The sequence below is a fragment of the Lynx rufus genome, unplaced genomic scaffold (assembly GCF_022079265.1).
Source record: "Lynx rufus isolate CCGP_SWC_20201006 ecotype Redwood Valley unplaced genomic scaffold, mLynRuf1.p SCAF_2, whole genome shotgun sequence".
NCBI lineage: Eukaryota > Metazoa > Chordata > Mammalia > Carnivora > Felidae > Lynx > Lynx rufus.
The window spans coordinates 181338857-181357099 of NW_025814834.1; the positions used below are offsets into that span (position 1 = coordinate 181338857).

The 18243-nt window shown below is 36.5% G+C and overlaps 1 protein-coding gene and 1 pseudogene across 4 annotated transcripts in view; both read left to right on the top strand.

Annotated features, from left to right (window-relative positions):
* EPS15 (epidermal growth factor receptor pathway substrate 15) overlaps window positions 1–18243 on the top strand; it is a 148217-nt gene that overhangs the window by 60036 nt on the left and 69938 nt on the right. For 2 of the 4 annotated variants that reach the window (XM_047084929.1, XM_047084930.1), the window contains exons 9-12: window positions 3068–3268; window positions 4150–4295; window positions 6283–6439; window positions 10726–10811. In XM_047084929.1, the coding sequence (XP_046940885.1) occupies window positions 3068–3268; window positions 4150–4295; window positions 6283–6439; window positions 10726–10811 (590 nt within the window). The remainder of the gene's footprint in view (window positions 1–3067; window positions 3269–4149; window positions 4296–6282; window positions 6440–10725; window positions 10812–18243) is intronic. The other 2 variants (XM_047084931.1, XM_047084932.1) reach the window with 1 other exon arrangement.
* On the top strand, window positions 10732–13623 carry LOC124515883 (calmodulin-like; annotated as a pseudogene).

Genomic DNA, 18243 nt, shown 5'->3' on the forward strand with positions numbered 1-18243 from the left:
GAATTACAGTGATGAAGAAAACTTGTATTATTTGTAACACATAATAAATGGTTGTTATTTTCATCCCAGAATGCTATTTTAAGAAATTAAAACTTGGCAGTTCAAGTGATTGAGGAGACAAATGATCAAATAAAACTCTTAAGATACTCCTAAAATACTGGTTTTCAATGTATGGTCTCCCATCAGCAATATCAACATTACCAGAGAACTTATTAGAACTGTAGATTCTCAGGGCTTACCCCAGACCAACTGAGTCATAATCTCTGGGGTAGGGTCAAAGAAACCCTCCCAGGAATCCTGATGGCCACTAAAATTTGAGAAATATTCCCTAAAGGCACAGAGGGAAAAAAAAAGGCAAAGAAAGTGAGCAGCTACTGGTAATTGACTGCAACAGTAAAACTAAATCCCCTCTTTCCCTGTTATCACTGAGAAAGCTTAGGCTTGTTTTTGCCAGGTCCTTCCTTCATTCCTTCCTTCCTTTCTTTTTGTGAATATGGTGCATCATTTGATTTAGTTGCTGTATTTGTTTCAATGGTAGTCTTTGATTAGGATAAAGTACAATATAATAAAAAAAAATTGCAACCCAGCAGTATACTGTTCACTTTTTCTGTTTTATTTGGTAGACAAATTTTTGGCTTCAGTTTTGTGAGGGAAACTATTTTCAAGGCAACATCAAATTAATGATACTTTTTTTTAACTTTCAAAAAATGTGTTGTCTATTGGCAGCGGATAGCTGACATAGCTTTTTTGCTTCTAGTGTCTACTTTTCCCAGGAAATGACTCCCATCTGCAGCAAGAGGAATGCTGACCTTTAATGTGCATGTTAGTCACTTCTTTTAGCTCAGTGCCAATTTAATAATATTACACATTTCGTGAATTTGGTTGAAAGTATGTGCTAGCCAGATTGTTTTCACTCTGGAGTTTCAAGCTTTTGAAGAATTAAAGTTTGTGTTTTTCTAAAACTAAATTGAATTCTTCAAGTTGACTAATGAATGGGGAGAGGAGAGTTCTTGGTTTGGGTCAAATGGTTAAATGTGGTCCCAGGACAAAGAGCATCAGCATCTTTGGAAACTTCTTAGAAATGTAAAATATTTGGCCCAACCCAGACTTAATGATTGTAGAATTCTGGGAATGGAGCCCAGAAATCTGTGCTTTATAAAGTTGTCCAGGTAATTCTGATACCTTCTATAATTTGGGTCCCAAAGGGTGGAAGGTTAGTTTTAGCCCCTGTAGAGGACAGAATGGTATTGTAAAATTACGTGGGTTCCCTAATGCAGCTGATCAAATCTGGGGAAAATAAGAGCTTTGTAGCCAGACCTTGCTTTGAACCCTATACTATGATTTCTTAAAAAATATCAGGCAAGTTAGCATTTCTGAGCTTCAGTTTCCTCATATATAAAATATTAGTAATCATAAATCATGGATGAGTGTTATTGTATTAGGTGTTCAATCAATACTAATTTGAAAGGCTCATAAAACTTAGAATTGGAAGCAAACTTCTTTTCGGGGAAAAATGTCATTTTCAGTGGAAACAAAATAATTAAGTAGTTAAGCTTCCTTCCAGTTGCTGTTGGAATTTTTTTGGAGGTTCCAAGTTGCTTTGAGTAATTTCATATGCTTGAAGATTGTCACGGAAACTTTATCTTTTGAAAGTCTTGAAGGTGTCTTGAATTCTTTAAAATGAAGGGAGTATCCTGGGGCATTCTATATGTAGAATGCTTTATGCAAATCTTTATGTATTTAGTAATTAAAAATAATTTTAATAGCTAATATATTCTCATGGTTCAGAAACCAGTGCAGTATAAGATACTCCGTGGGAAAAAATGTCAGTTCCATCCTTGCCCTCAGTTCTCCATTTATACCTACTCTATAACCAACCACTTTTCTTAGTTTCTTGTTCATACCAGTAGAATTTTGAAATGTAAATGTAAGTACATATTAATAATTACCACCTCCTTACCACAAAAGATAACACACTGTATACACTGTTTTATACATTAACACTGTACTTGGATATCTTTTCACATAGAGAAGTCTGCATAATTTTTTTTTTTTCTGGGTCAGCTTTATTGAGGACCACATATAGTGAATTGCATTCAATTTAAGTATATAATTTGATGAGTTTTGATAGTTTTATGTATTTGTGAAGGTATCCCAGTTAGGATAGAGAATGTTTGCCATGGTTTTTTGTTTGTTGGTTTTGTTTCTGTTTTTGTTTCATAGTATTTTATTGTATAGATGTACCATAATTTTTTTAAACCAGTCTTTTGTGTTGAGGACTTGGGTGCTGATTCATATAATTCTATTCTTAATAATCTTTTTCACATAGTGTTTTTTATGTAGGCAGGTAAGTCTGAAGGTAGATTCCCAGATGGGGGATTGCTGAGCCAAAGGAGAAGTAAATAAATTTGGTAGTTGTTGCCAATTTGCCCTTCATAGGCTTGGTACAGTTTGAGCTCCCATGAGCAATGTCTGAGGGGGCCTATTTGCACAGTCTAGTTAACAAAGTACATTATGAAACTTGGGATTTTTGCCATTAAGTGGAAAATGGTATTTTAATATCGTTTTAACTTGAAGTTTTCTTTTGAGTGAAAGGGAGCATATTTTTGTATGTTAAAGGATAGGCCATTCATAATACTTTTCTGTAAAATACCTGTTTATACTCTTCTGCCCATTTTCCTATTGGATTTTTTTTTTTTTTTTTTTTTTTTTTTTTTGCTTCTGTTAATTTCTAGGGACTCATTTTAGGAGATTAGCTCTTTCTTTACAAATACCTTTTCCCCTGATTGTATGCTTTTAACATTGCAAGAACTTCAGTTGAAGGGTATGTGTCTGAGTTTTTGCTGCTCTGGATATCTTTCTAACAGTTGCTTAACTTTGATTTATTTCCTTTTCTCCTTTCTTCCTTTCATCTCTCTCTTTTCCTCCTTTTTTTCCCACTCTAATTTCTAAAAAAAAGAATGTGTGACAGCTTGAAGATGCTTTGTTGTTAAACAGTAATCTATTTAGTGGGTGTATGTTGTTAAATGATTTTAATATATATGACCCTGGTTCATCTCTCTTGAAGGCCATGTTTTTGGTATACTGCGCATTGGAGAAAGAACCTGTGCCAATGTCCTTGCCTCCTGCCTTGGTGCCACCTTCTAAGAGAAAAACGGTCAGTATATCAGGCTCTGTGCGGTTGATCCCCTCTTCAGCATCAGCCAAGGAACCTTACCACTCCTTACCACCTGTAGGCATTTTACCTACCAAAGCACCATTAAGACAGGTATAGATCTATCAGTGTTAAAGGACTTTTTTTTTAAGTGCATGGCATTTAACAGTTGATTGCTTGATGAAGATAGAAGGAGCAATCAAAGGGATCAAAGATTTAGAGCACCCTCTGGTTAAACCTGCATAATGTGATGTCTTGAAGAAGACAGATAAATCTTCTGCATTTGGCCTTACTTAGGTATATGGATGTTTTATTGGCTTTGCCTTGATCTACCTGGAATTAAAGTTGGAGACAGAAGATACTCCATGCTAATCTGGCATGCTTGCCTGGGTATAGTTAATAGATGTTTTGTTTTTTTAATCCCCAGTTAACTCTTGATTCTTTGGGATCAGATTATCCAATTTTGGGTTGTCTAAGGCCTTTTTTTCCTCCAGCCTGCTGCTTGTCAGGCTGAGTAAAGGAAAATAATGACAGAATATGCAAATCAGCCAGTTCAGCTACATTTAAGAATGCTGAATGAAATTATAAAAAATGAAGATTGAGAATTAACTGAATATTTTGTTTATATAGACTTTCCCAGTTACCCATATTAATGTGGTTATTCATAAGTCAAGAGTTAACTATGCTTGAATTTACTCATTACTTTTAAGTAAATTACTTTTAAGGAAAAAGTAAAAAGGGCATCTGTAAATGTAGTCCCAGCTGACCTATACTTTCCTTCTGTAATTTTCTTTTCACCACAGCATTTTGATTAGGGTGTGATGGAAATGGTACACTGTTGTTATAGTTAGTGGGGTAGAGTTGCTCAGAATTTTTACAGATACTGTCATGGGTTGAAAGAATGACACCTCAATTTTTTTCTCATTCTGACAAAAATTTTACATATGTGTGTGTGTGTATGCATACATGTTTTGTTTTGTTTTGTTTTCCTGTAGTGGGTTGTAGCCCCTGCAGAAAAGGCTAAATATGATGAGATCTTCTTGAAAACTGATAAAGATATGGATGGATTTGTGTCAGGATTGGAAGTCCGTGAAATTTTCCTGAAGACAGGTTTACCTTCTACTTTACTAGCCCATATTTGGTAAGATTTTATTTAAATTGATTTAAAAAATATGGTTTTGGGGGCGCCTGGGTGGCGCAGTCGGTTAAGCGTCCGACTTCAGCCAGGTCACGATCTTGCGGTCCGGGAGTTCGAGCCCCACGTCAGGCTCTGGGCTAATGGCTCGGAGCCTGGAGCCTGTTTCCGATTCTGTGTCTCCCTCTCTCTCTGCCCCTCCCCCGTTCATGCTCTGTCTCTCTCTGTCCCAAAAATAAATAAACGTTGAAAAAAAAAATATATGGTTTTGTATAACTCTAGTTTTGTGCATTCTTATTTTTAGGCATTTATAAATCGGACAGTTTTGTTTCAAAATTCTTTATGGAGAAAATTTAAATCTGGAGATTTCTTTTGGATAATGGACAAAAGTTTGAGAATGGATTACCTGTTATAAGATTGACAGTATCAGTTAATGATTATTAAAATGTTAAAATGCAGCATCTGTTTATATCAACTAAACTTAAATTTTTTTTTATGTTTATTATTTATTTTTGAGAGAGATACAGAGCGTGAGTTGGGGAGGGACAGAGAGAGAGGGAGACACAGAATCTGAATCAGGCTCCAGGCTCTGAGCTGTCAGTACGGAGCCCGATGCGGCGCTTGAACCCATGAACTGGGAGATCATAACCTGAGCCGAAGTCAGAAACTTAACTGACTGAGCCACCCAGGCACCCCTAAACTTAAATTTTTAAGGGAGAATCCAAAAATCTGAAATGTAAGCAATATAAAAAACGGTGTCTTCAATGTGTGCTCACATAATTCTGGTCCTTAAAAACATGAAGTTTAGTGTCGCTAGTGAATTTCACATTAAATGAGACAATACATATGAACATTTATAGTGTGCCTGCTGCCAATCCACCTGACTATACCAGAGGTTATCTTGAGGTTTTCAAGGGGCAGCAAATATCAGGTGCGGAACCACATAGCTGCATAGAGAAACTTACAAAAGAACAAAGGAGGACAGTAGATCTGCCTTAAGAGGAACAAGAACTCAAGACTAGGAAAGATTAAATATGTATAACTAATAATAGCTGCCACTTTCAAGTGCCTAGGCTAGGCAGTGTACTTAATAAATGGCAGCTGTCATGGGCTTGTTTGTTGGCATTATGCCCAGACTTTTTATGTACTTTGCCTTACTTGTCACTGTAACCTTGCAGGATATGTCTTTTCTCTACTTTATAGATGAAGAAACTAAGGCTTGAAGAGGTTAAAAAAATTTGTCCAAGATCACAAGAAGAAATAAGTAGAGAAGCTGGAATTCAGGGTTTCTTTGACACCTTAGCCCACAGTCTGTTCATCAGGCCACATTGCCTTTAAATGAATGAAATGGATCAGGACTTCAGAAAGCTGAGCTTAACAAAAGAAAAAAGAAACAAAGAAAGAAAAAGAAAAATAGGATAAAACATTTGCTGTTTCTCTTTAAGTGATTTTGTAAAGCTTTCCAGATTGCTTCCTTCTCTTCACATATGAACTCCATTTGCAGCTGTTGTTTCTACTTTGACTTGGTGATCCTTATATCCGCCTATTCCCAAGAGTTGCAGGAGGCAAGCCAACATGGAAATGTTTGCTTGGTTTAGAATCATTCTACTGCCACTAATGAACCAAATTTGTTGAGACTTTGGTTTCATTTTTAACATCTTTTAATATTTAGAATGTTGGGATTCTTTGGCCCACTACAACTCTTAACCTGTAATGGTTCTGGAAATTGGTGAGAAAGCACAAAGCAAACTCATATAAGAGACCTCTGCTCAGCACCAGGGTGAACATTCTCTTTCTCTTAAAACTTTTAGCTGATCTCTCTCTTCTAACATTTGAGTGAGTTTTGGGCAAGCCATACCCAAAAAGTTATGACTTTCTTTTTTAATTCCACTGATCATTTTTAAGAAGCTACCTAGTCCTATTACATTTTTCCTGGATTTTTAGAATGGTAGTTGTAGCATTTATATTCTGTTCATTTTGTTTATTTGTACAGGACATTATGTGACACAAAGGACTGTGGGAAGCTTTCAAAGGATCAGTTTGCTTTGGCTTTTCACTTAATCAATCAAAAGTTAATAAAGGGCATTGATCCTCCTCACATTCTTACTCCTGAGATGGTTCCACCATCAGACAGGGCCAGTTTACAGAAGGTAAGACAACTTAAAAGAAAACCTGAATGTATTAACAGAAAGGAGCAAGTGCTGTGTTAGATGACAGACTTGATTTGTAGGAAATAGTGGAGAAAATGTATCTGGCTAGGAGCAGAGCAGTATACTGTTTGTGGTTTAGTTTGTGTCTATAAATATGTTCAAATGCCTTGTATGACATCCTTGGACTGCAGCTCATTTACCCCAACATTCATTACATATATGGCAACCATATTTTCCAACGTAAAAAGTGGAAAAATGTGGTCTTTTTTATCCCTCTTGGATTTGTGAATTAATTTTTATGAATAAGGTATAAAATTTAAATGAAATCTATAGGAATTATTTTGTTTCATTTGATGATTCACTCTTACAGAAAATAGGAATTTGAAAACAAAATCTGGAAGATTATTATTTCTTGGTGTCAATTTTACATATAAACAAGAAAAACATCATGTTGAGAAGAAATCTGTGTGGTTTTTGCCACATAGATGATCTTCATTTCCTGAGGATATGGCCAAAATCTCACATCTAAACAGTGACCAGCAGGTTTCAGCCAGGTTTCTGGCCAGCGGTGGGAATTTTCAAAACTACATTGTTTTATTTAGCCTTGCTGTGCCTTGATTTTTCTCTTTTCCTCTAGAAATCCTTCCTAGCATAGTATATTTACAGTGTCTTGCCCTTAATAGAGCTTTAAAAGGACTCACACTGTCTAATGGCTGTTTGCCTTTAAGAATACATGCTTTGTATCTTTAAATCTCTTGTACCTATAAAGCAATTATTGCTGTGGTGATTCCTCAGAGTTAGATATAGTAAGAGTTGTCAAATGTGTGGTGTAAGGAGAGCTGTCTTGGAAATGTCAGGAGAATATTTTAGTTTGCATTAGTTTTGTCACATAGGTTTTAAAAAATCCCATTTTAACCGAGTAAAAGTCAAAATTGGATTTTTCCCCAAAGTCAACTAAATGGAAATTTATAGCCACCAGGTACAGAAGTTACTTCTAAGAGTTTTGTTCTTATTTTTTAATAAAATAAACATTTGATTATCTATTTTGTGAGTTTGGTGGGAGGGGGGGCACATTTTGTGAAGGTTTTGAGATTTTTTGTGATGTAGGACATGGATTTCCCAAGTTGTGGAGAAAGCTAAAAGTGATGCCACCCAGAAAGATAAAGGTTACAAATTTATGTGTGTGCTCTCTACAATACCTGTATTTCAGTTGTTTCTTCCCTTTTTTCACCTATGCAGACTTTTTTCCCCTTGCCACCTTTATCTTATACCCACTAAGTCTCTCAGCAATACAAATTACAGATAATGACAAAACTCTCTGAAATTATGTTTGTTCAGTTAAGTCTATAACATTAGTAGACACTCCAGGTTGCATCTGCTGTGCAGAGTTTTTAATAGATTTGTCTGAAGTCCATTCACTAGAACATAGATAACTTTGTCTATTTATGTTAGATGTCAGTATTACACATTAAAATGGGATTTTATCACTATTATCTATTAATCACAATTTTTAACCTTATATATTAAAAATTTGCATTTGTTTTGTCTCTTGAATAATCTCTTTTCTCTTTATAATCTAAATTTTTTAGAACTGCATTTTTTTTGCAGCTTTGACTAATGTTTTTTTGAATATTGCTTTCTGTGTTTTTTCTAGTTTGGACTATTTTTTCCATTCTGCAGCACTCTGCTTTTCGCCTTTCTTGTACTGTCAGTTTCTTAACTCTACTCTCTCAAGGTTAGAGCTTTACTTTATGCCTTTTTTAGCATTACAGTTTTTGGTTTACAATTTTGAAATTAGAGGCTTTTTAAGCGGCAAAGTTGATGCAGAGAAAATACTTAAACAGCATGATTTTGTCACATGTCTGTCACTTGGTCCTTGTATGCATTTTAGCTTGCCTTCCTTAGGCTCTTTAATCCACTTAAAATCACCAAAGTGGAATTTTTATGTAATGCACAAAATAGGGTGAGAGAAAATATTTTGAAAGAAGGGAACATGCTACATTTTTCTCCATATGCCCTTATACTTCAGATGCTATTAGCTAAAGTTTTTCCATGTTCCTTGTTGCATGCCATTTTATTACTTTAGAATGGGAGTTTAATTTCTTTGTTAATAATTGAGGAGTGACACAAGCTATACCAACTACAGTACACTAATCTTCCTTCTAGAGTCATCTGTGGTATCCCCTTCTAACTTGTTTGAGGTTAAATTTATTTGTCTCCTTCTTATTTGATGATATTTTTGATAGTGAAAGACTGTCAGCTGTGAATCACATTTTTTGAGTTAGAGTGACAGAAGAGGTGTGGAAGTCATGAGTTTCTTGGTATACTTGCACCTTTCATAGCAGATTTCTCAGTAGCATTTAGGTGATGTAAGTTGCTTTTGGTGGTAAAAGTGAGATCATGTGCTAATTTTTCATTTTACTCAACTGTCAAACTGTCTGGCCAGGTAACCTAGCTCATAAGTCAAATTTAGACAGATTTAAAATCCTAGTGAATACTTGTCATGTTCAGAAATCCACTTAAAAATTTCTGATTTAATTTAGGATGATAAGGGTCTGTATATTAGTGAAACAGTAAAACAGTAAGAGGTGCATTTACTTACTATGGTTAATATGAAATTGAGACTAGCATTAATTGAATCCTAATAGATGAATTTTGGTATTGAATTTTGGTAGTGATAGACAAAACAAAACATCTGAGGACTAATAATGCAGTGTGCTGAAAAAATGGAAGGAATTATTTGCCACATTTTATTGACATACCTGTTTATCACGTTGGCTTTTAGGGTAATGGTTTCATTTACCTTAAATGATCTTGATATGCAAGTGCCAAGGGGCATTGTGTGAAATAGACTTGAATTTAACCAGAGGTCTCCTAATCAATGGGTCCTTTTTAGCTGGGTTCAACTTTAAGCAAGTCATTTAATCTGGTTCCCTAGCTCTAAAATTGAGTTAGTAATAATAATAACTGCTACAACCCAGTTTTCAGGTTAGTTTTGAAAATTGATTAATGGATTTGAAAGTGCTTGGTAAATTGTAAATCGTCATATGAACGTGAGAAGATGGGATATTATGAACTTTTAGGTTTCTTTTTCTGTTGTCCAAGTTGGTGACATACATTAAGTTCATAATACTAAGTTTTATGTTCTGCTAATAAGGTCCTTAGTATACTTTAGTTTTACATGTTCAGGCCTCAATTTTATCAATTTTTAATGGTGATTATTTTGTTATTTGTCAGTCTGATTGTAGCACTGGGGATAGGTCAGGTGTCTGAAGAAGCAGTTACCTTCTTGCCCTGACTTCAAGCGGCTATAAAAGGCATCAGAAATGGTTCACAAAGGAGGATTGAGCCAGGGTGGAAACAACTCATTGGGAGGTCATCCATCTTAAGAGCATATTCTGTTGGAGGAAATTAATTATAATAATGCCTTACATTTATAAAATGTCATAAAGTTTTGGAGTGACTTTACATACAATATTTATTTCATTTAATTTTTAAAGTGGGCAGGGAAGAGATTATTTCCCTATTTTACAGTAAAATCATGCAGCTAGTAGGATGGCAGATCCCAGAATAAACCCAGCTAGATTTTCTAAATACAGGTGCCTTTCAGAGACCAAGTTTGACACTTTCATTACTGAAAGAAAACCATATGTAAAGGATGTCATATATGAAGATAGTTTCATATATGGTGATATTAATATTTACTATGGAACATGCTGAGCAATTGGTTTTACTTTAAATAGGGTAGGCACTAAAATTGTTTAACAAAAGTAAATGCTGAATTGAATATAATCAACTACCATTATGGTTCTGAGATTCACCAAAATTTGTTTACTTACTTTGTGCCAGATGACACAAGTACAAATAAAGCCACCCTACATCTCCCCAAGAAATGTATTCTTCAGTGGAGGAAGTAGTTTATAAATCTGATACCTGCTTTACTTCAATGTTTTAAACAGGCACTAGGATCAAGTGACAAAGACTTTGGGATCTGAAGTGTTGGCACCTATTGTAGAGCAACAGCTTTTAGAGAATTTAAGGGAAAATGTCTCAGTATATAACTGTGTGTGTGTGTGTGTGTGTGTGTGTGTGTGTATAAAATTGCACTAGATATGATTTTCGTAAATAAATTAAAAGTATTAGTAGTAAAATATGGAGTAGTAAAATATGGAGTATGTAAAATATAGAGTAGTCTGCATCCATGTAGTGCTTTTAAAGATTTTTAATGCTTCACCATATATAATTTCATAGTAATAACATTATAATTGTGAACTTTTTGTTTTTAGAACATCATAGGATCAAGTCCTGTTGCAGATTTCTCTGCTATTAAGGAGCTAGATACCCTTAACAATGAAATAGTTGACCTACAGAGGTATGTAAAGTAAAATTCAAGTTGACTGTATAAACATATACACACACACTTTTCTGTTTCTAATGTGTATCTTGGTAAATGCTACTTTATTTAATTGTTCTTGAATTGGGAATCTGTGAAACTTGTTAGGTTTTAGGTTGTAGTCACATTGTATAAATGTGTAAAACACTTATACATGATTTGGCATTTGTGAACATATTTTTCCTAGGCTTTTATTTGAGGTAAGATCTGCAGTGTAGGCAAACTTCCATCATCTGTCAACTCCAGTAATGTCATAATGAGACTCATCAACCCATACTAAAATTATGGTTGCTAAAACTCACTTTTGTAAATGATTGTATTAGGTCACTATATCACCACTCTTCAAGATAGTGCATTATAAATCTTGGTTTTTTGTTATTGTAACATTTTTTTCTGTGCCATAGTACTGCTCTTCAGCCTTTAAATTGTTTATTAATATATCAGGATGTGATGAGTATAACTATAAAACAGGAAAAAAGAATTTAAACAAATTTTGTTTATGGCTTTTACTAAATTGTTATTTGACAAAAGATTAGCCCATTCTTATTTGTTGGGTTTTTTTTTATTATTTTTTTTATTTTTTTTTAACGTTTATTTATTTTTGAGACAGAGAGAGACAGAGCATGAACAGGGGAGGGGCAGAGAGAGAGGGAGACACAGAATCGGAAACAGGCTCCAGGCTCTGAGCTGTCAGCACAGCCCGATGCGGGGCTCGAACTCATGGACCGTGAGATTATGACCTGAGCCGAAGTCGGACGCTTAACCGACCGAGCCACCCAGACGCCCCTTATTTGTTGGTTTTTAGATGAAGATATTTAATTTTAGTGCAGGGCCCAAACCTTCAAATAAACAATACATAATATGGAATTGTAATGAGTATATAATGAATATGGTGCTTTACAAATTTATTTTTCCCCTCTCAATGATAGTTATAATGCATACTTGTAAACATTTGGAAAAATACAGAAAAGGATAATGAAAAGACTGTATGTTCCTTAGAATAATATTTTGTTTTGAGCATTGAAAATCAAAGTAGGTAAGAAAAGCTGTATATAATCCAAAGAGTTAGTTGGGTAAAGAATGTTTTTTGTTATTAGTCAGAAAATGAGACATTTCCATGTCTGGTTCACAAAGTTGTTTCTAGTTGAAAATATAAGACATTGAGAGCTTGAGGCAGGATGTCTTTTGTCATTAAAAAATTTTTTTTAATATAATTCCTTCAACATTTTCTATATAGGTATTTAATTGTGTCAATCAGATTAAATTAGCATGATATTTTTAACTTCAAGAAGGAAAAGCAATAGTTGTAATGTCAGGGCAGTGGTGCTTGGAGCCTCGCGGGCACAGTGCCATTACTTGGAGTCTGTGGAGGCAGCGACATAGTGCTGACTGTGCACTGAGCCTAAGCAGCAGCAGCAGAAGCAGAAGCAGAGGCGTCCCCACCAACCCTTCCAGCCCCTGTGCTGGTGCTGCCACCCTTGCTCCCTCTGTTCTTCCTCCCTTCGTTTATATCATGGCTGATCAACGGACTGAAGAACAGATTGCTGAGTCCAAGGAAGCTTTCTCCCTGTTTGACAAAGATGGTGATTGACACCATCACAACAAAGGAACTTGGAACTGTCAGAAGGTCACTGGGCCAGAACCCAATAGAAGCCACATTGCAGAACATGATCAAAAAGGTGGAGGCTGACGGTAATGGCACCATTTTTTACTATGATGGCCAGAAAAATGAAAGATGCAGACAGTGAGGAAGAAACTGGTGAGGCATTACAAGTCTTTGACAAGGATAGCAATGGTTATATCCATGTGGCAGAACTGTGTCATGTTGTTACAAACTTGGGAGAAAAACTAACGGATGAAGAAGTGGATGAGATGATCAGAGAAGCAGATATTGTTGGAGATGGACAAGTAAACTATGAGGAATTCGTACAGATAATGACCGCAAGATGAAGACCTACTTTCAATTCCTTTTCCCCACCCTTCCCCAGAAGAATGAAATAGAATCTTTTACTTTACCTCTTGGGAAAAAAAACAAAAAACAAAAAAACAAGCTCATTTACTCCTTCTGTTTTCTATATAATAAAACCTTCAAAAATACCTCATGTCCACACACACAGAATCTTCATGTATTGCCTGGTGGTCCTGTCCCCTAAAGATCAAGCCACACAGTAGTTTTATAATATAAATACTTGTACTACATTAATAATAAGGAAGCACTTAGTGGACTCCTTGCAGTTCCACTGCTAATGATTAATATGCTGTTTGGGCTGGCCAGTTTTTCATGTGTACGACTTGACAATGGAGCACAGTCAGGCATTTGTATTGAAAATGAAAAATGAAAAAACAAATTTAAAACCTATTCAGATGGATTCAAGTTCAGTTTGTGAGTATAAATTGTCATAACTGGTTTATTCAAAACTAACAGTTAAAATTGGTTTATGTCAGCATGCTGTGCAGAAAAATGGGTGAAGGATAAACTGTTTAGTTGTAGCTTCATTTAGCAGGATGGTCCTCTTGTACTTCCATGTGCCCTGACCCATGGTGACGATGATACACATCCTGATGGCATGCTGTGCATATTGGTTTAGTGTTATCCACATTGTACTAGAGGTGTCACCGTTCACACAAATTTTTAAAAAGAAACCTTTACTGAGGGAGCATCTTTGAATTGTTTTTAAAACCTTCTGAACCATGACTTGGAGTCAGCAGAGTAGGCTGTAACTGCAGACTTCAGCACAACCATCAACAGCTGTTCAAGTAATTAAACTTCGTGTCTGTTCCAAGTTGTAAATGTTAGTCTTTTTTTTTCCAATAAAAAGACCATTAACGTAAAAAGAAATAGTTTTAATACCATAATCTTTTCAAATACCTGTATCTCCCACCTGAGCCCAAGACCTGTATTTTCATTTGCCTACTAGAGAATGTCCAGTAGGACATGACTTCCTAATCTTCCCCTGACCACTATCCTTGTCTCGTTTATTTGCCTTTCTCAGTGACATCACCATTTATCTAGTCACTCAGGCTAGAAATCTGAGATTTTTCTTCCTCTTTTTTCTTCTATCTTTGAAATGTTTCTTGAAATCACTCCTACCTTTCTGTCTCCTTTGCCTGGTCACCTCCTCCTGATCTTTCAGATCCCATCTTAGACATCACTTCTTCTGGAAGAGAGGGCCTTCTCTGACTTGTTTACCTTCCAACCCTCATACTTACCAAATCTTACATAGTTTTAATATTTATAGTAGTCATAGCATTTACCATACTTTATTATAATTGTCTATTTTATTTGGATCTCTCAATAGCCTATGTACTCTTTTTTGAGAGAGAGAGAGAGAGGGCGCAAGTGAGTGAGGGGCAAAGAGAGAGAAGCGGGGCACAAGCTCACCTGAACCAGGGCTTCAGCTCACTCGATGTGGGACTTGAACTCATGAACAGTGAGATCATGACTTGAGCCAAAGTCAGATGCTTAACACCTGAGCCACCCAGGCGCCCTAGCCTATGTACTTTTAAGCATAAAGACTGTTTGCTTGTTCACTGTTCTATCCCTAATGCTTAGCTTATATAACAGATGAGAAAATAATTTTCAGTATTGTTGAAATCTGTCCTGGCTGTACTATTGCTTCTGTCTTAGTTTTCCTAACCCTTAATCTCTTCTCTGGATTACTATTGTAACCTCCTAATTGATTCTGTGCTTTGAGTCTCTCCTCCCTTCCTTTGCACCTCCAACTGATGTACAAAATACAACTCAGATCTCTGAGTGACTTCTTATCCCCAGCTGGATTCAGCTCACTTTTCTGAATATGGTATAAAAGCTCTTATTTCAGGTGCACCTCGGTGGCTCATTCGGTTAAACATCTGACTCTGTCAGCAGAGAGCCCACTTCGGATCCTCTGTCTCCCTCTCTCTCTGCCCCCCCCCCCCCCCGCCAAATAAATAAACATTAAAAAATAAAAAGCTCCTGGGGCGCCTGGGTGGCTCAGTCAGTTGAGTGTCAAACTTCGGCTCAGGTCATGGTCTCGCAGTTTGTGAGTTCGAGCCCCGCCTCTGGCTCTGTGCTGACAGCTCAGAGCCTGGAGCCTGCTTCGGATTCTGTGTCTCCCTCTCTCTGCCCCTTCCCCGCTCATGCTCTGTCTCTCTCTGTCTCTCAAAGGTGAATAAACGTTAAAAAAAATTAAAAAATTAAAAAGCTCCTTTTTCATGTTTTCCTTTGGTATCCTGACCATTCTTTTGTCTTAGCCACCTCCCACAGTAAAGTAGAATCCTTTTCTTTGACACCATCAACCTCCTTGAGAGCAGACACTATGTGTTTGCTCTTGTACTCTCAATGTTGAGCATAGTGCTCTACATTTTGGTTTCATTCTTCTCCAGTCATGTGGTGGGTGGACCTCTCATGTCAACATGCGACACCTTTTTATTCTTCTGTGCCTCTCATCCAGTTGTTCCCCTTTGCCTGAGCACAGCTTTTACCTTGTAAACTTTAACTTATGCTTCAAGACCCAGCTTAAATATCATCTGCTTTGTCAAACCACTAAAATCTTGATTGCTAATTGCTTTTTTTCCCTTTCTACTTCTAGAAACTTTATTCCTTTGTAATAATACTCACCATATTTTATTGTGGTCCTTTTGTCCCCCCTCCTTAATTTGAACTCCTTCAGGGCAGGGGCTATGTCCTATTTACTTGGATAGGTCTAGAAGTTAAGGCGCACAGTATCTGACACAACAAAATCTCATTATAGGTTAGCAGGTTGAATGAATAAATCAAAGTATGTTATAAATATTAGAATATTTCCCAGACTTAATTCCTGCCAAGTTTATGACAGACTAGGAGCCATATATTAAAGGATGAAAGGGCAAAAGTTATGAATAATAGCTTATTTTGAAGACTGTAGAAGAGGATTTTACAGATAAAAGGATCTTTAATCCTCACAGGGGCATTAGGTTATTGGGCTGTTGTTTCATATTTTGACAACCTGTTTTTGTGTCAGGGATTTCCTTTGAGAGTCCGATGAAGGCTTTTAGACTCTATCCCCTGCCCCCCAAAGAACATGTGTATCCATGTATACCATTTTGCATTTATTTCAGGAGTTCCCAGACCCTTGGAAACTATCCATGAATCCATTTTTAAGAACCCTTGCTCTGAAAGTAAAGTGTCTCAAATAGAGAAGTTCTTGACAGTGAAAAATCAAAACTTGCTTCAGTCACTAAGATAGCGTGGTGGTGGTGAATTGTGCTGAGGCAGGAGTTAATATTTATTTGCCTTCTGTCAGCTTCTACTTCCTTCCTGTCTCTGTCCTTTTAGCAAGAACATCAGGAAGTAAAAGCTACATCCTGTCAGGCCAGTTTGTTATCCTGGTTTTGGACCAGTAAACAAGATAGGTAATTACGATGATAGTCATTATGTATTGTGTTATGCCTGCTTTATATAATTTCTCTAATTCAGTTCTTGCAATATCACTAGCGGGTAAGTAGTTTTATCCTGATTTTTCAGATGAAGAATACATGAGTCTTCTTTTCTAGGAAGGTTTCCTTGATATCTACCTCAGCTTGGAGAGCATTCAATTTCCTTTTCTCAGAACACTTATAATACTGAATTATATTTCTTTCTCCAGTAGATTGTGAACTATGTGTGATAGCAGAGACTGTCTCTTATTTCTAATGAGGCAACATAGTATATTACTTCAGAGCATGGCTTTCTAACTAGATTGTGTAGTTTGACACGTAACATGACTTAGCCGAGTAACTTAGTTGTCTGTGCCTCAGTTTCTTCATCTGTGAAATGGAAATATGACTAATACCATGTAAAATGCTTAATATCTTTCTTGAAATGTGATAAATTCTCAGTACGTGTTCATAGTTGTCATCATCATCATCATCATCCCCAATTCCCAGCTCAGCACTTAAAGCACAACATTTACTGAATAGGTGCTCAGCAAACATTGGTTGGAGTAGCTGAATGAACATTCTCATTCCCTGGTTGAAGAGAGACTGGAACTTTGTAGTCAGGTAGCCAGAATCCATGTTCCTAAATATATAGATCTCTAACTCAGTCATATTAAAGAATTGATTTTTTAAAAATCTATTTAAGGCAGGGGCACCTGGGTGGCTCAGTCAGTTGGGCATCCGACTTCGGCTCAGGTCATGATCTTGCGGCTCGTGGGTTTGAGCCCCGCATTGGGTTCTCTGCTGACAGCTCAGAGCCTGGAGCCTGTTTTGGATTCTGTGTCTCCCTGTCTCTCTGCCCCTCCCCCACTCATGCTCTGTTTCTGTCTCAAGAATAAATAAAATATTAAAAAAACCTATTTAAGGCAGTGTTAGCATACAGTTTGAATTATTTATTTATTTAAATATTTATTTTTGAGAGCCAGACAGAGTGTGAGTGGAGGAGGGGCAGAGAGAGGGAGACACAAAATCCAAAGCAGGCTCCAGGCTCTGAGCTGTCAGCACAGAGCCCGATGCAGGGCTTGAACTCACCAACCGTGAGATCATGACCCGAGCCAAAGTCAGACACTTAACCAACTGAGCCACCCAGGTGCCCCCAGTTTGAATTTTTTAAAAAAAAATTATGCTTTGGTCTAGTTAAGTTCAAATACCATTAGGAACCATTAGCTCTGAAGAGAGCATTGCTTATACTATTGTATCTGGAGCTCTTTTGCTTATATGATCCAACCTGGCCTGTTTCTGACCCTGTAAAGATTTGTGGTACTCCTTGATCTCAATTGTGATTACCTCAGCAATGGTGTTACTGATTGAATGATTGAAGCTTTAGGTTATAGTGTGCTTTTGTTTGGTAATAAGGAGTCAGTCTAATTAATTTTCACACAAAGTACATGGCTCAGTATTTAAAACCTTTATTTAGGGAGACTTCCCTTATTTGAAACCCTCCCTGATAAAGTTTGAGTCTGTACCGTCTATCTAATACAGCCACATGTGGCTACTGAGCACTTGAAATATAGCTAATCCAAAATAAGATGTGCTATTAGTGTGAAATGTACTGGATTCCAAAAAGGAATGTAAATATTTTGGCTATACTGGCTTAAATAAAATGTATTTTAATAAATTTTACTTGTTTCTTTTTACTCTTAAAATATAGAGCATTTAAAATTACATATGTGACTTTCATTGTATTTCTTTTGGATCTGGTCTCAATCAGTTGTAGTCTGTAGAAATTACATTTGCTTGCGTTATTTTGTGGCACTGGTAGCTTATTAAGGGGTTCTTCCCTGGTTTAAGAAAGCAGTAATTTTTTTTTTTAGTTTATTTATTTTGAGGGGCGCTGGGTGGCTCCATCTGTTAAGCATCTGACTTTGGCTCAGGTCATGATCTCATGGTTTGTGGGTTTGAGCCCCATGTCAAGCTCCATGCTGACAGCTCAGAGCCTGAAGCCTCCTTTGGATTCTGTGTCTTCTCTCTCTAT